The 14887-nt window shown below is 46.5% G+C and overlaps 1 protein-coding gene across 1 annotated transcript in view; it reads right to left on the bottom strand.

Moving 5' to 3' along the window:
* LOC126209970 (serine/threonine-protein phosphatase 6 regulatory ankyrin repeat subunit A-like) overlaps positions 1-13449 on the bottom strand; it is a 50616-nt gene extending 37167 nt beyond the window's left edge. Inside the window, exon 1 of the mRNA XM_049939082.1 lies at positions 11788-13449. Within this exon, the coding sequence (XP_049795039.1) occupies positions 11788-13449 (1662 nt within the window). The remainder of the gene's footprint in view (positions 1-11787) is intronic.
* Between the last annotated feature and the right edge of the window lie 1438 nt (positions 13450-14887).

The raw sequence follows: 14887 nt of genomic DNA, 5'->3' as shown, positions 1-14887 counted from the left end.
TCCATCTCATCCTGTCTCTATCCGTGTCCTTCTCTTCCCTGCCATCGTATGTCCATCTTCTCTTCCCTCACCTCTCGCTTCACGTTATCCCCCCCTATCCCTCCCCCTTCCCCCCACAATTGTAGTTTGCTGCTTCTGACCACACAGCATTTCTTCCAAGGCAGGAAGTAATACGAGTACCAAATGTGACTGAATTATATCCAGGAGCTTTATGTCTGCAGCTTTGCCAACATATGCACGTGTCAATAAATATCATTTGTGCTTAATACATATCCGTACACATGCGTGTACACAGAGAGAAGGCCGAACTACTGAATTCGGTCTTCCGAAGTGTTTTCATCGCGGAAGGTGGTAATACTGTCCTGCATTTCAATCGTCGCACGAACATCGAAATGGCAGGTATTGAGATAACCGATCGCAGAACTGAAATGCAGCTACAATCGTTTAGTAGTGGAAAGGCTTCAGAATTAGATGAGATACCTATAAGATTCTATAAAGACTACGCGCAAGAACTTGCTCCCTTTCTACCAGTAATCTAACGTAGATCGCATGAGCAACGAAAGGTACCCAACGACTGGAAAAAGGCGCAGGTCAATGGCGTCTTTAAGAAAGGCGTAACACTATCAGTTTAATAAGCAACGGCTGCACAATACTAACACCAATTGTTTACAGACGAATGGAAAAGCTGGTAGAAGTCGGACTCGGGGAAGATCAGTTTGGATTCCGTAGAAATATTGGAACACGTGAGGCAATACTGACCTTACGACTTATCTTAGAAGGAAGATTAAGGAAAGTCAAACCTACGTTTCTAGCATTTGTAGACCTAGAGAAAGCTTTTGACAATGTTGACTGGAATACTCTCTTTCAAATTCTGAACGTGGCAGGGATAAAATACAGGGAGCGAAAGGCTATTTACAATTTTTACAGAAACCAGATGGCAGTTATAAGAGTCGAGGGGTGTGAAAGGGATGCAGTGGTTGGGAAAGGAGTGAGACAGGGTTGTAGCCTCTCCCCGATGTTATTCAATCTGTATATTGAGCAAGCAGTAAAGGAAACAAAAGAAAAATTCGGAGTAGGTATTAAAATCCATGGAGAAGAAATAAAAACTTTAAGGTTCGCCGGTGACATTGTAATTCTGTCAGAGACAGCAAAGGACTTGGAAGAGCAGTTGAACGGAATGAACAGTGCCTTGAAAAGGGGATATAAGATGAACATCAACAAAATCAAAACGAGGATAATGGAATGTAGTCAAATTAAGTCGGGTGATGCTGCGGGAATTAGATTAGGAAATGAGACACTTAAAGTAGTATAGGAGTTTTGCTATTTGGGGAGCAAATTAACTGGTGATGGTCGAAGTAGGGAGGATATAAAATGTAGACCGACAATGGCAAGGAAAGCGTTTCTGAAGAAATTTGTTAACATCGAGTGTAGATTTAAGTGTCAGGAAGTCGCTTCTCAAAGTATTTGCATGGGGGGTAGCCATGTATGGAAGTGAAACATGGACGATAAATAGTTTAGACAAGAAGAGAATAGAAGCTTTCGAAATGTGGTACTACAGAAGAATGCTGAAGATTAGGTGAGTAGATCACATAACTAATGAGGAGGTATTGAATAGAATTGTGGAGAAGAGGAGTTTGTGGCACAACTTGACTAGAAGAAGGGATCGGTTGGTAGGACATGTTCTGAGGCATCAAGGGATCACCAACTTAGTACTGGAGGGCAGCGTGGAGGGTAACAATCGTAGACCAAGAGATGAATACACTAAGTAGATTCAGAAGGATGTAGGTTTCAGTAAGTACTGCGAGATGAAGAAGCTTGCACAGGATAGAGTAGCATGGAGAGCTGCATCAAACCAGTCTCAGGACTGAAGACCACAACAGCAACAACGAGACAGATCCTCACTATTATAGACCTATATCGCTGACGTCAGTCTGTTGTAGAGTTATGGAACATGTTTTATGCCCAACAATTATGACGTTCTTGGAAAATGAAGGGCTCCTCTATAAAAATCAACACGGATTCCGCAAACAGAGATCCTGCGAAACTCAGCTCGCTCTGTTCCTCCATGAGATCCATAGAGCAGTGGCGCTCAGGCTGATGCGGTGTTCCTTGATTTCAGTAAGGCGTTTGATGCCATCCCGCATTGTCGTTTAATGAAAAAAAAAAATATGAGCTTACGGAGTATCGGAGCAGACCCGTGGTTGAATTCAAGACTTTCTTGCAGATAGAACTCAACATGGCACCTTAAACGGAACAAAATCGACAGATGCAATGCTAATATCCGGAGTACCACAGAAAAGTGAGATAGGACCGTTGCTGTTTACAATATATGTAAATGATCTTGTAGAAAGCGTCGGGTACTCTTTACGCCTACGCAGATGATGCAGTTGTGTATACCAAATTAGCAATGCCAGAAGATGTAAGACTTTGCAGAACGACCTCCAAAGAATTGATGAATGGCGTAGACTCTAGCAGTTGGCCGTGTACGTAAATAAGTGTAATATATTGGGCATACATAGAAAAAAATCCACTGCTGTACAGCTATACTATTGATGACAAACAGCTGGAGAAAGCGTCTGCCGTAAAATATCCAGGCGTAACTATCCAGAGCGACCTTAAATGGAATGAGCATATAAAACAGATAGTGGGAAAAGCAGACTCAAATTCATCGGAAGAATCTTGAGGAAATGTAACTCATCCACGAAAGAAGTGGCTTATAAGGCGCTTCTTCGTCCGATTCTTGAGTATTGTTCATCTATCTGGGATTCCTATCAGTTAGGACTGATGGAGGAGGTAGAGAAGTCCAACGAAGAGCGGCGCGTTACGTCACGGGATCGTTTAGCTGGCGAGAGAGCGTTACGGAGAGGCTAAACAGACTCCACTGGCAGTCGTTGCAAGGCGTTGTGCATCACGGAGAGATTTACTACAGAAATTTTGGGGCAGTACTTTTCAGGAGTAGGCGGACATCATAATACTTCCCCCCACATAAAATGGTTCAGATGGCTCTCAGCACTAAGGGACTTAACATCTGAGGTCATCAGTCCCCTAAATCATAAAACTACTGAAACCTAACTAACCAAGGACATACACACATCCATGCCAGAGGCAGGATTCGAACCTACGACCGTAGCAGTCGCGCGCCACCGCGGCTTCCACCCCCCCCCCCCCCGCCCCTCCCCATCGCCATCGCCCCCACATACATCTCGCGTATTGACCACGAGGAGAAAATTCGAGAAATTAGAACCAGTATAGAGACTTACCGACAATCATTCTTCCCACGGACTATTGGCGAGTGGAACAGGGTTGCAGAGATCAGATAGTGGTACCGAAGGTACCCTCTGCCACACACCGTTAGGTGGCTTGCGGACTGTGACGCAGATGTAGATGCGTCATCTGCACCCCTAGCGAATTTCGCCCTACACTTTGGTTTCTACGTTGCTACTGGCCATTATAATTTCTACACCAATAAGAAATGCAGGTGATAAACGGGTATTCATTCGACAAATAGGTTATGCTAGAACTGACATGTGATTACATTTTCACGCAATTTGGGTGCGTAGATCCTGAGAAATCAGTACCCACAACAACCACCTCTGGCCGTAATAAAGGCCTCGATACGCCTGGGCATAGTCAAACAGAGCTTGGATGGTGTGTACAGGTACAGCTGCCTATGCAGCTTCAACACTATACCACAGTTCATCAAGCGTAGTGACTGGCGTATTGTGCCAAGCCAGTTGCTCGGCCACCATTGACCAGACGTTTTCAATTGGTGAGAGATCTGGAGAATGTGCTGGCTGGGGCAGCAGTCGAACATTTTCTGTATCCAGAAAGGCCAATACAGGACATGCAACATACGGTCGCGCATTATCCTGCTGAAATGTACGGTATCGGAGCGATCGAATGAAGGGTACAGCCACGGGTCGTACCACATCTGAAATGTAACGTCCACTGTTCAAAGTGCCGTCAATGTGAACAAGAGGTGACCGAGACGTGTAAGGAATGCCACCCCATACCATCACGCCGGTTGATACATCAGTATGGCGATGACGAATACACGCTTCCAATGTACGTTGACCGCGATGTCGCCAAACACGGATGGGACCATCATCGTGCTGTAAACAGAACCAGGATTCATCCGAAAAAATGACGTTTTGCCATTCCTGCACCCAGGTTCGTCGTTGAGTACACCGTCGCAGGCGCTCCTGTCTGTGATGCACCGTCAAGGGTAACCGCAGCCATGGTCTCCGAGCTGAGTCCGTGCTGCTGCAAATGTTGTCGAACTGTTCGTGCAGATGGTTGCTGTCTTGCAAACGTCCCCAGCTGTTGTGTCAGGGGTCGAGACGTGGCTGCACGATCGGTTACAGCCATACGGATAAGATGCCTGTCATTTCGACTGCTAGTGATACGAGGCCGTTGGGATCCAGCACGGCGTTCCTTATTTCCCTCCTGAACCCACCGATTCCATATTCTGCTAACAGTCATTGGATTTCAACCAACGCGAGCACCAATGGCGCGATACGATAAACCGCAATCGCGATAGGGTACAAACCGACCTTTATCAAAGTCGGAAACGTGATGGTACGCATTTCTCCTGCTTACACGGCAACGTTTTACCAGGCAACGCCGGTCAACTGCTGTTGGTGTATAAGAAATCGGTTGGAAACTTTCCTCGTGTCAGCACGTTGTAGATGTCGCCACCAGTGGCAATCTTGTGTGAATGCTCTGAAAAGGTAATCATTTGCATATAACAGCATCTTCTTCCTGTCTGTTAAATTTCGCGTATGTAGCACGTGATCTTCGTGGTGTAGCAATTTTAATGGCCAGTAGTGTATGTTGCGAATAGAATTTGCATTAACGAGGTATGAATTTAAAATGCAATGCATGATATGGCTCATTCTGCTGCATCTCAGTGCTTATAACACTTTGTCTCCTGAACTAGAAGTCGTATAATGACATCTTTCTGCAAGAACTCCCCGTCGTAGATGAGAACACTGTCTGAAAAGTGTGTTGCAAGTAGAGTTAGTAGTAAAGAAGCAATAAATTAAAAGGTCATCCGTGACGTTGCAGTTTTACGGCATGAACAGCGAATACGTAGTAAGCGATAAACTAGTTTTCTTTTCGACATTTTGTGTCAGCGAGAAAACGTCGTGTAACAGTTCGGAATTATGTGTAAAGTTGGGATGCGAATCACTAACAGCACTCATTCTCATATAGTGGTTAGACACAGTCTGGCTATTTAAACGTCGCGAGCTATACTTGCTTTTCACGCTCACCCCCATCGCTTTCATGGGTAGGTGGTTATTATCCTCACTGTGGTTCTTTCAGTACTGTACGTGACACGTGGACCAAGTGAGAATGAAATCACTACAGAGGTTTAGGAGTAGATACAGAACATACATACTTGCACACATACATCCACTTTTGTAATGTACACTAACGAGCCAAAACATTGTGACCACCTGCTTAATACATCTAAATCTACATCTACATCCATACTCCGCAATCCACCATACGGTGCGTGGCGGAGGGTACCTCGTACCACAAATAGCATCTTCTCTCCCTGTTCCACTCCCAAACAGAACGAGGGAAAAATGACTGCCGATATGACTCTGTACGAGCCCTAATCTCTCGTTTCTTATCTTTGTGGTCTTTCCGCGAAATGTAAGTTGGCGGCAGTAAAATTGTACTGCAGTCAGCCTCAAATGCTGGTTCTCTAAATTTCCTCACTAGCGATTCACGAAAAGAAGGCCTCCATTACTCCAGAGACCCCCACCCGAGTTCCTGAAGCATTTCCGTAACACTCGCGTGATGATCAAACGTACCAGTAACAAATCTAGCAGCCCGCCTCTGAATCGCTTGTAGGTCCTCCCTCAATCCGACCTGATAGGGATCCCAAACGCTCGAGCAGTACTCAAGAATAGGTCGTAATAGTGTTTTATAAGCGGTCTCTTTCAGAAATGAACCACATCTTCCCAAAATTCTACCAATGAACCGAAGACGACTATCCGCCTTCACCACAACCGCCATTACGTGCTTGTGCCACTTCATATCGCTCTGCAATGTTACGCCCAAACATTTAATCGACGTGACTGTGTCAAGCGCTACACTACTAATGGAGTATTCAGACATTACAGGATTCTTTTTCCTATTCATCTGCATTAATTTACATTTATCTATATTTAGAGTTAGCTGCCATTCTTTACACCAATCACAAATCCTGTCCAAGTCATCTTGTATCCTCTTACAGTCACTCAACGACGACACCTTTCCGTACACCACAGCATCATCAGCAAACAGCCGCACATTGCTGTCCACCCAATCCAAAAGATCATTTATGTAGATAGAAAACAACAGCAGACCTACCACACTTCCCTGGGGCATAGCTAGTATCTTCGTGTTTTGAGCGAAATATATTACCAATTTTGCATAGCAGGAATTCGAAAGTGTGTTGGTAGGTTTGTGAAGGTATGTGGCACTAGATGTCTACGCACCGGGCAATTAATTCGCATTTTTCGTGCGTGGTGATGGAGCCCGATACCGACCAACATGGCTTCCATAGGATTTACATCAGGCGAATTTGGTCGCAGAGACATCAACGAGAGTTCAGTATAATGCTCCTAAAACCACTGTAGCGCAGTTCTGGCTCCTGTACACGGACAATTACACTGCTGGCAGATGACATCACATTCGGGGAAGACATCAAGCATGAATTGGATGCAGCTGTCAGCGTGTCTTAGATTACTACCACAGGTCCCATTCAAGCACAGGACAATGCCTCCCATTGCATAATACTGCTCCCACCAGCCTGCGTCCGTGACGAGCTACACGTTTCTAGCCGCCGTTCACCTGGTTGCGACGTTTGTGAAGACGACCAAATTAGTATAGCCGAAGAGCCGACACGTTTCCACTGATCGATGGTCGAATCCTGATGGTCCCGTGCCCACTGCAATCGTAATTGACGATGTCATTGTGTTAACATGTCAACACTTAGGGGTGGTCTGCTGCAGGACTCCATGTTCAACAATGTACGATGATCGGCGTGTTCCGGAACACTTGTGCGTGCACCAGCATTGTGTTCTTTCAGCAGATCTGCCACAGACCACCATCCATCCTACTTTACTCATCAGACAAACCTCCGAACTGTTGTGTTCATAGTTCCGCGTAGTCAGCGCGTACACAACTTTCCCACTAGAGCGCACCCCGCTAAGCACAACAGCGCAGTCGCAGCGCTCGTCCGTCTCCGCACTACGAGATGGCGTTGCCTTAGAGACGGACCAAATTCTGCTCCCGCCGATCCGCGTATTAAATATGTAACGCAGCCAATGAGATTGCTGCTAACGTAGAACCTTTTCTCCTTGCGGATCACACTCGCGGCCTGATACATGAACGCAGGAGGTATTATAACGAGTATACAAACCTCCGATTAGTCAGTCTGCATCAGTCTGTACCAGTCTGCATCAGTCTGTACCAGTCTGCATTAGTCTGTACCAGTTTGAACGAGTTCTACATTTGTCTGTACCAGTCTATAGTCAAGTTTCAGTCTGCGCCTAATAAGACTACCATATTCCTGTACATAGCCATGAAGATAAATGTATAGACACTTTTGTCAAGTATCAGAGATATATGTTGGAATAAGATTAACGTACCAATACCAAAGGAACTTTAGATTGTCAATTGTAAATAGCATCCAGAACCAAGTTAAATAATTTTTATGCTTGTTATTATTTTAATAAATGTGCGTGAAAATTAATCAATTTCTGTTTAAAGTTGGTTACCGTCAATCTGCTACTCTAAGTGTGCAAGTGGCATTTCTATCGTCTAACCTAACGGAAGAAGATAAATATGCCACGATAAGACCACGAGACATATTGCTGACACTCAGCTACTTCGTTAGAGCGACAAGTCAAATAATCTGATGGTATGTGGACTGAAGGTCTTACAGTACGCACACCACACGAACTTTACGCTCTGTTAAGAGTCGTGGACGTTCAACCATTTAGCACCTAGTGGTATTTTCACTGTCCCTCTACCTATCACGACAGTATCATGTGAAAATTCTATCATTTTCGCCGTTTTCGAGATACTCGTTCACAGGCACCGCATAATAATAATCTGCCCCTTGTCAAAGTCGCATACCTCAGTGGATTTCCCCATTCCCAGCCCCTGTCTTCCCTACGGTGATCCCACGTCCGTCTCTGCTCCGATTACTACTTTTGTTACCCCGTCAAGTGCCCTCAAAGCCACCAGTCGACTTCCAACGCCGCGACAGGCAGTAGTCAATGTTCTGGCGTACCAGTGTATATTTGTGAAGTACTGTCTGAAAGAAAACTGTATAAATATCCAAGAACGTCGTGATATGGTTTCAGAGTGGTGCAGATTATTGGCATCTTGTTTAAAATGTGACATAATGTAAGACTGCGCTAATTACAAAACGCAGAAAACTAGCCTCCTGTGACTACAATATCAACGAGTTTATAACTGGGATCAGTCAACTCGTACAAATCCCTGGCTAGAGCAGTTTGTACGTATGTGAAATGGAATGATGTCACAGAATCAACCGTAGGTTTGTTGGGAGGAGGCTTCTCACATATCACTTGTGAGTGTCATCCTGGAATACTGTTCAAGCGTGTGAAATCCACAGGAAATAGGACTACGAGTTTAAATAGGTTTATCACAGGACTGCATCACGCAAATGCTAAACAAATTGATTTAGGACACTCTTAAAGAGGGATGCAAATTATCTTGCGATAAGTTAGCAACAAAACTTTCAGAACCAGTATAAAAACAAGAATCTAGAGATATTATCCAGCTCCCTAGGTGTGCCTCACGTATGGATCGTGGCGAGGTTAGAGTGATTACAGCAATCACAGAGGCACACCTTTTATACGTTATAAGCTCATTACAGACTTCAGCTATTGTATCCACCTTTATTTTCACTCTTCAATTAATTATTGAAAACTAGTGTATGCCGACATAAGCGACATCTGGTGAACCTAGAACACAAACATCTTGTGGCTATTGTACAGCAGCTTGTTTTGAACAGTAGTGCTACTGACAACATGACTCGTGCATATGATGTTATTTACGTATATACACTCCTGGAAATTGAAATAAGAACACCGTGAATTCATTGTCCCAGGAAGGGGAAACTTTATTGACACATTCCTGGGGTCAGATACATCACATGATCACACTGACAGAACCACAGGCACATAGACACAGGCAACAGAGCATGCACAATGTCGGCACTAGTACAGTGTATATCCACCTTTCGCAGCAATGCAGGCTGCTATTCTCCCATGGAGACGATCGTAGAGATGCTGGATGTAGTCCTGTGGAACGGCTTGCCATGCCATTTCCACCTGGCGCCTCAGTTGGACCAGCGTTCGTGCCGGCCGTGCAGACCGCGTGAGACGACGCTTCATCCAGTCCCAAACATGCTCAATGGGGGACAGATCCGGAGATCTTGCTGGCCAGGGTAGTTGACTTACACCTTCTAGAGCACGTTGGGTGCACGGGATACATGCGGACGTGCATTGTCCTGTTGGAACAGCAAGTTCCCTTGCCGGTCTAGGAATGGTAGAACGATGGGTTCGATGACGGTTTGGATGTACCGTGCACTATTCAGTGTCCCCTCGACGATCACCAGTGGTGTACGGCCAGTGTAGGAGATCGCTCCCCACACCATGATGCCGGGTGTTGGCCCTGTGTGCCTCGGTCGTATGCAGTCCTGATTGTGGCGCTCACCTGCACGGCGCCAAACACGCATACGACCATCATTGGCACCAAGGCAGAAGCGACTCTCATCGCTGAAGACGACACGTCTCCATTCGTCCCTCCATTCACGCCTGTCGCGACACCACTGGAGGCGGGCTGCACGATGTTGGGGCGTGAGCGGAAGACGGCCTAACGGTGTGCGGGACCGTAGCCCAGCTTCATGGAGATGGTTGCGAATGGTCCTCGCCGATACCCCAGGAGCAACAGTGTCCCTAATTTGCTGGGAAGTGGCGGTGCGGTCCCCTACGGCACTGCGTAGGATCCTACGGTCTTGGCGTGCATCCGTGCGTCGCTGCGGTCCGGTCCCAGGTCGACGGGCACGTGCACCTTCCGCCGACCACTGGCGACAACATCGATGTACTGTGGAGACCTCACGCCCCACGTGTTGCGCAATTCGGCGGTACGTCCACCCGGCCTCCCGCATGCCCACTATACGCCCTCGCTCAAAGTCCGTCAACTGCACATACGGTTCACGTACACGCTGTCGCGGCATGCTACCAGTGTTAAAGACTGCGATGGAGCTCCGTATGCCACGGCAAACTGGCTGACACTGACGGCGGCGGTGCACAAATGCTGCGCAGCTAGCGCCATTCGACGGCCAACACCGCGGTTCCTGGTGTGTCCGCTGTGCCGTGCGTGTGATCATTGCTTGTACAGCCGTCTCGCAGTGTCCGGAGCAAGTATGGTGGGTCTGACACACCGGTGTCAATGTGTTCTTTTTTCCATTTCCAGGAGTGTATTTGACGATGTTGGTGCTGATTCTGCATTTAACAATTGACGATGCCACTATGGCTGCAGTACATTAGGACTTTGTTTTTATAAAGCAGGTATGCCTCTTCATACCTAAAACGCAAAACTGCATATATTTATCAGTGGTACTTTTCTTTATGCTCTATGTATTGTTTTTAAGTTGTAGACAATCTGCTAGTATATTTATGTTTTTCCCACTTTTTACTGCAGATCTCGTGATGGTCATTATACACCGCAACCGGTTATCTGTTAACAAAATGTTTGTGACCATAGACATAAATTAAAGGAAACTTATTGTACAGGGTGATCAAAAAGTCAGTATATATTTGAAAACTTAATAAACCACGTAATAATGTACATAGAGAGGTAAAAATTGACACACATGCTTGGAATGACGTGGGGTTTTATTAGAACCAAAGAAAGTATTGTTAGGCGCGTGAAAGATCTCTTGCGCACGTCGCTTGGTGATGATCGTGTGCTCAGCCGCCACTTTCGTCATGCTTGGCCTACCAGGTCCCCAGACCTCAGTTCGTACAATTATTGGCTTTGGGGTTACCTGAAGTTGCAAGTGTATCGTGATCAATCGACATCTCTAGGTATGCTGAAAGACAACATCCGATGCCAATGCCTCACCATAACTCCGGACATGCTTTACAGTGCTGTTCACGACATTATTCCTCGACTACTGCTATTGTTGAGGAATGATGGTGGACATATTGAGCATTTCCTGTAAAGAACATCATCTTTGCTTTGTCTTACTTCGTTATGCTAATTATTCCTATTCTGATCTGATGTAGCGCCATCTGTCGTAAATTTTTTGAACGTTTGTATTTTTTTGGTTCTAATAAAACCCCATGTCATTCCAAGCATGTGTGTCAATTTGTACCTCTCTATCTACATTATTCCGTGATTTATTCAGTTTTCAAATTTCTACTGACTTTTTGATCACCCTGTATATACGTGGCGCTGTTTTATTCGCGACAGTGTCCCCGCTTGTGAATCACAGAGGCATTTAAGCACTCATTCTTCCTGCGTTCCATTCGTGACTGGAGTGGGAAGGATTCTTAACATATGGTACCATGCTAAGTTCCCTCTGCCATGCACTTCACAGTTGTTTGCATAGGATGTGTGTAAATGCTGATCTAAAGCAGATATAACTTATCGTAAATAAGAATTATTTATTTCAATTCCCAGAATTTTCATTTTCAAATCTGTGGAACTCGCTTCTTTACAACGTAAAAATAAATGAGTATAGGTTACCTTTATGTCTAAACACCTCTTGTTTTCGACTGGCTGTTGACCTACTCCCGGACTCCACCCAGACTCAGTCTTGCCAAGTACGTGATCAAACAGCGCTTTGTAGCCCTCTTCCTTGAAAATACGCCACAGCACCTCGGCACTGTGCAGCCCGCGCTGGAAGTCCCCCAGGTGCTGCAGCCTGGCGCCCATCTCCAGAAGAGCAGCCACTGCACACCAACGACGGCGCTCTGCCGCGTAGCGCAGAGGCGTCCAGCGCAGCAGGCCGTCCTCTGCACCCAGGGCTACAGACGCAGCCTTCACTGCCTCCACATACAGCGATGGCCCATCTACTCCCACCATCTCCTCAACCCCCAATACTCCTGCCGTCCTTGAACCCTCCGCCAACCCCGACTCACTTGCCACCCATTCGGATTCCTTAGCCCTCCCTTCCTCGACCCACCTCGCTGCCTCATCCACCCCAGACACTGCCTCCGCCTCCACTGGCTGCCGGGTCACTTCTGCAGACCCTGATGCTGATCCTCCCGCCGTCGTCACCCGCACCATCCCCAGGTGTTCTACAAGCAGTCTCAGTATTGCAGAGTCATCACTGTACGCTGGTACCAGATGCAGTGAATTACGTCCCATCTCATCCCTCTCTGTGGGGTCCGCACCCTTCTCTAGCAGCGAATTAACTTCCCTCTCACGACCGTTCAGCACAGCCATCAGGAGTGGTCGGCCCCTACTCGCCATTCGGTCGAAAGTCTCGACGAAGAACTCTAGGCTGTTATCAGACAGAGCTTTGCGGTACAGATGTTTATGCAAACCGTCTGCATCGTCAGAAAAGCACCACTTGGCTAAGAAATACTCGGCAAAGGTCCTGTGTATGAAAACTGGCTTGTCATAAATGAATTGGTAAATGATACCAGCCTTCACCAGATCGTCTCTGTCCACCGAGGACAACTGTACAAGGCGTGGTACTTCCAGTCTGGGGAGAAGGTGTGACATTGCAAGAAACCCCAACTGTTGCTCGTGCTCCCGACGTTCCCTCTCGATCTTTTTCTTCTTCCCAGCTATAGATAAATCATCAAGCCACTTCTCCTCAAACATTCTTCTGAATTTCCTTTCAAAGAAGGCTTCATAGAGGCTCACAATGTCATATACCGTAATTCCACTCTCGAACGATTCTGCATACATTTTTGAGAACAAAGGAATCCTCAACAGGTCCCTAACCACCTCAGTAACGCCTATCTCTGACCCGCTCCACCCATGGAAATCGCAGAGTTGTTCTTCGCTGAAGGCAGGCAGTGTGTGTGCCAGAAGTCCCAGCGCACCCTCGAGGCGGCCCGTCACGGAGGACCGAGTAGTTACCAGCAGCTTGCCCCGGCGTGGGGATAACTCCTGCAGAGCTTGTAAGCATTTGTCTGCATAGTCTGGGCAGACCTCATCGAAGCCGTCCACCATGCAGATGATACGGGGATACTCCAGCAAGCAGTACTGAAGAAGTGAGTGTTCCAATAGGCCCAGGTTTTCCCTGTTGTACACTGCTCGGAGCAAGATATCCTTGCTGGCTTCGATACCACTGCCACAGCTGTCAAAGACTTCTGAGTACTTCAGTAAATCGATTCTCAGGATCCACCACGAGGGATGCTGGCCTTTCAGTTGGCTTGCCACGTCGAGTAACATAGTAGATTTCCCTACACCTGGTTTCCCTTCAACGATAACTCGATTACTCAAGCCATTCACTGTTTGTAATAGGCTTCTCGATTCCTCTTCAACGAATAGTCGAATTTTCGCACTGCCTCTATGCAGGAACAGAACTTCCCAGCCGTCGTCTACATAACTTAAAACATATACATGTATGTCTGCATGTTTACTGCATATCATTTGAACTGCAGAACGATCGATATCATCGGTAGCGACAAAGAGAGGCCAAACTGTGTCTGAAGTACTGAGGTAATTCTCAAGCTGTTCAAACTTGATGGAATTACTCACAACAGAGATGTTGGTCAAGTGCTTATAGGACACGTCATCTGTGATGCACACTTCCCTCTCTCCTAGTAATGAAAAAAATTCTTCTCTGATCCGCATCCGAAAAGTAACCTGTCTGGGTATGTGTTTCGTTGGTAGTGGGTCCAAGTCTTGTCCCATCCTCACAGGGCCCGACAGCTGCGATAGAGCGAGTAGTGCTTCGGGCTTGCCATCTAACATCGCCTTGAGACTTTCTTTGTCACAGAGATCCCCCAGGCAGCAAAGATGTTGTTCGCTGTTCAGTCTGATAGTGACATCTATGAGGTCGTTCCAGCTATCGTCACGAATGTCGCCTGATTTGCACGTATCCGGAAACGAGTCTTCCCCCTTGTACGACAAGATGACGAGGCGGCGTGTGGGTCCCGCCAGTTGCTCCATGCGAAGAAGAGTGTCGTAGCTGTGTTCAGCATCATCGACGAGAACCTGCGAGATAAAAGAGAAAGTATGATACTGAATGTGCAAAGTTGGTTTATTGTTCAACTTTAATGGTTAAAATACAACAGTATGATATCTCAATACGCGAGTTCCATTTGTTTTCCCTCTCTTTTTCAAGGTGTTTAACATTTTTTGTCAGTGGGTGTATGTTGGTTCGCCTACATGGCTTACAGACCAAAATCACCCACATCATAAAAACTGATACCCTTGCAGTGCGACAGGATATATTAAGGGATTTGTGCCAAACATTTGCTTGAGTCCCTTGGTGTGGCGCGTGTGGCACCCCAGGGTTTTATTCGCCTGCCTCCCTGGTTGCTCCAGAGGCCCAGCGTCCTTTTAGACTTGGCAGAGTACCGGAGGAGCTGCACTCCTGCGTTTGTTTTTACCTCCTTATTTTACGATATTTTAAACCAGCATCCCGACCATGTACCAGTATTTACGGATGGCTCTAAACAGGGGGACTCTGTTGGTTGTGCTGTTGTTTTCCCTGATCGAGTCGTCAAGTTACGGCTTCCTGCGGCGTTTACCATCTTTGATGCCGAATTGTTTGCGATCTTGCGGGCATTGGAGCAGATGAGATGTGTTCCCAGTCTTAAGTTTCTCATCTGTTCTGACTCCCTGAGTGCCCTTCAGACCATGCAACACTTGTACCCAGCGG

Source organism: Schistocerca nitens, chromosome 10 (assembly GCF_023898315.1).
Source record: "Schistocerca nitens isolate TAMUIC-IGC-003100 chromosome 10, iqSchNite1.1, whole genome shotgun sequence".
NCBI lineage: Eukaryota > Metazoa > Arthropoda > Insecta > Orthoptera > Acrididae > Schistocerca > Schistocerca nitens.
This window is presented reverse-complemented; position numbering and strand designations above follow the sequence as displayed.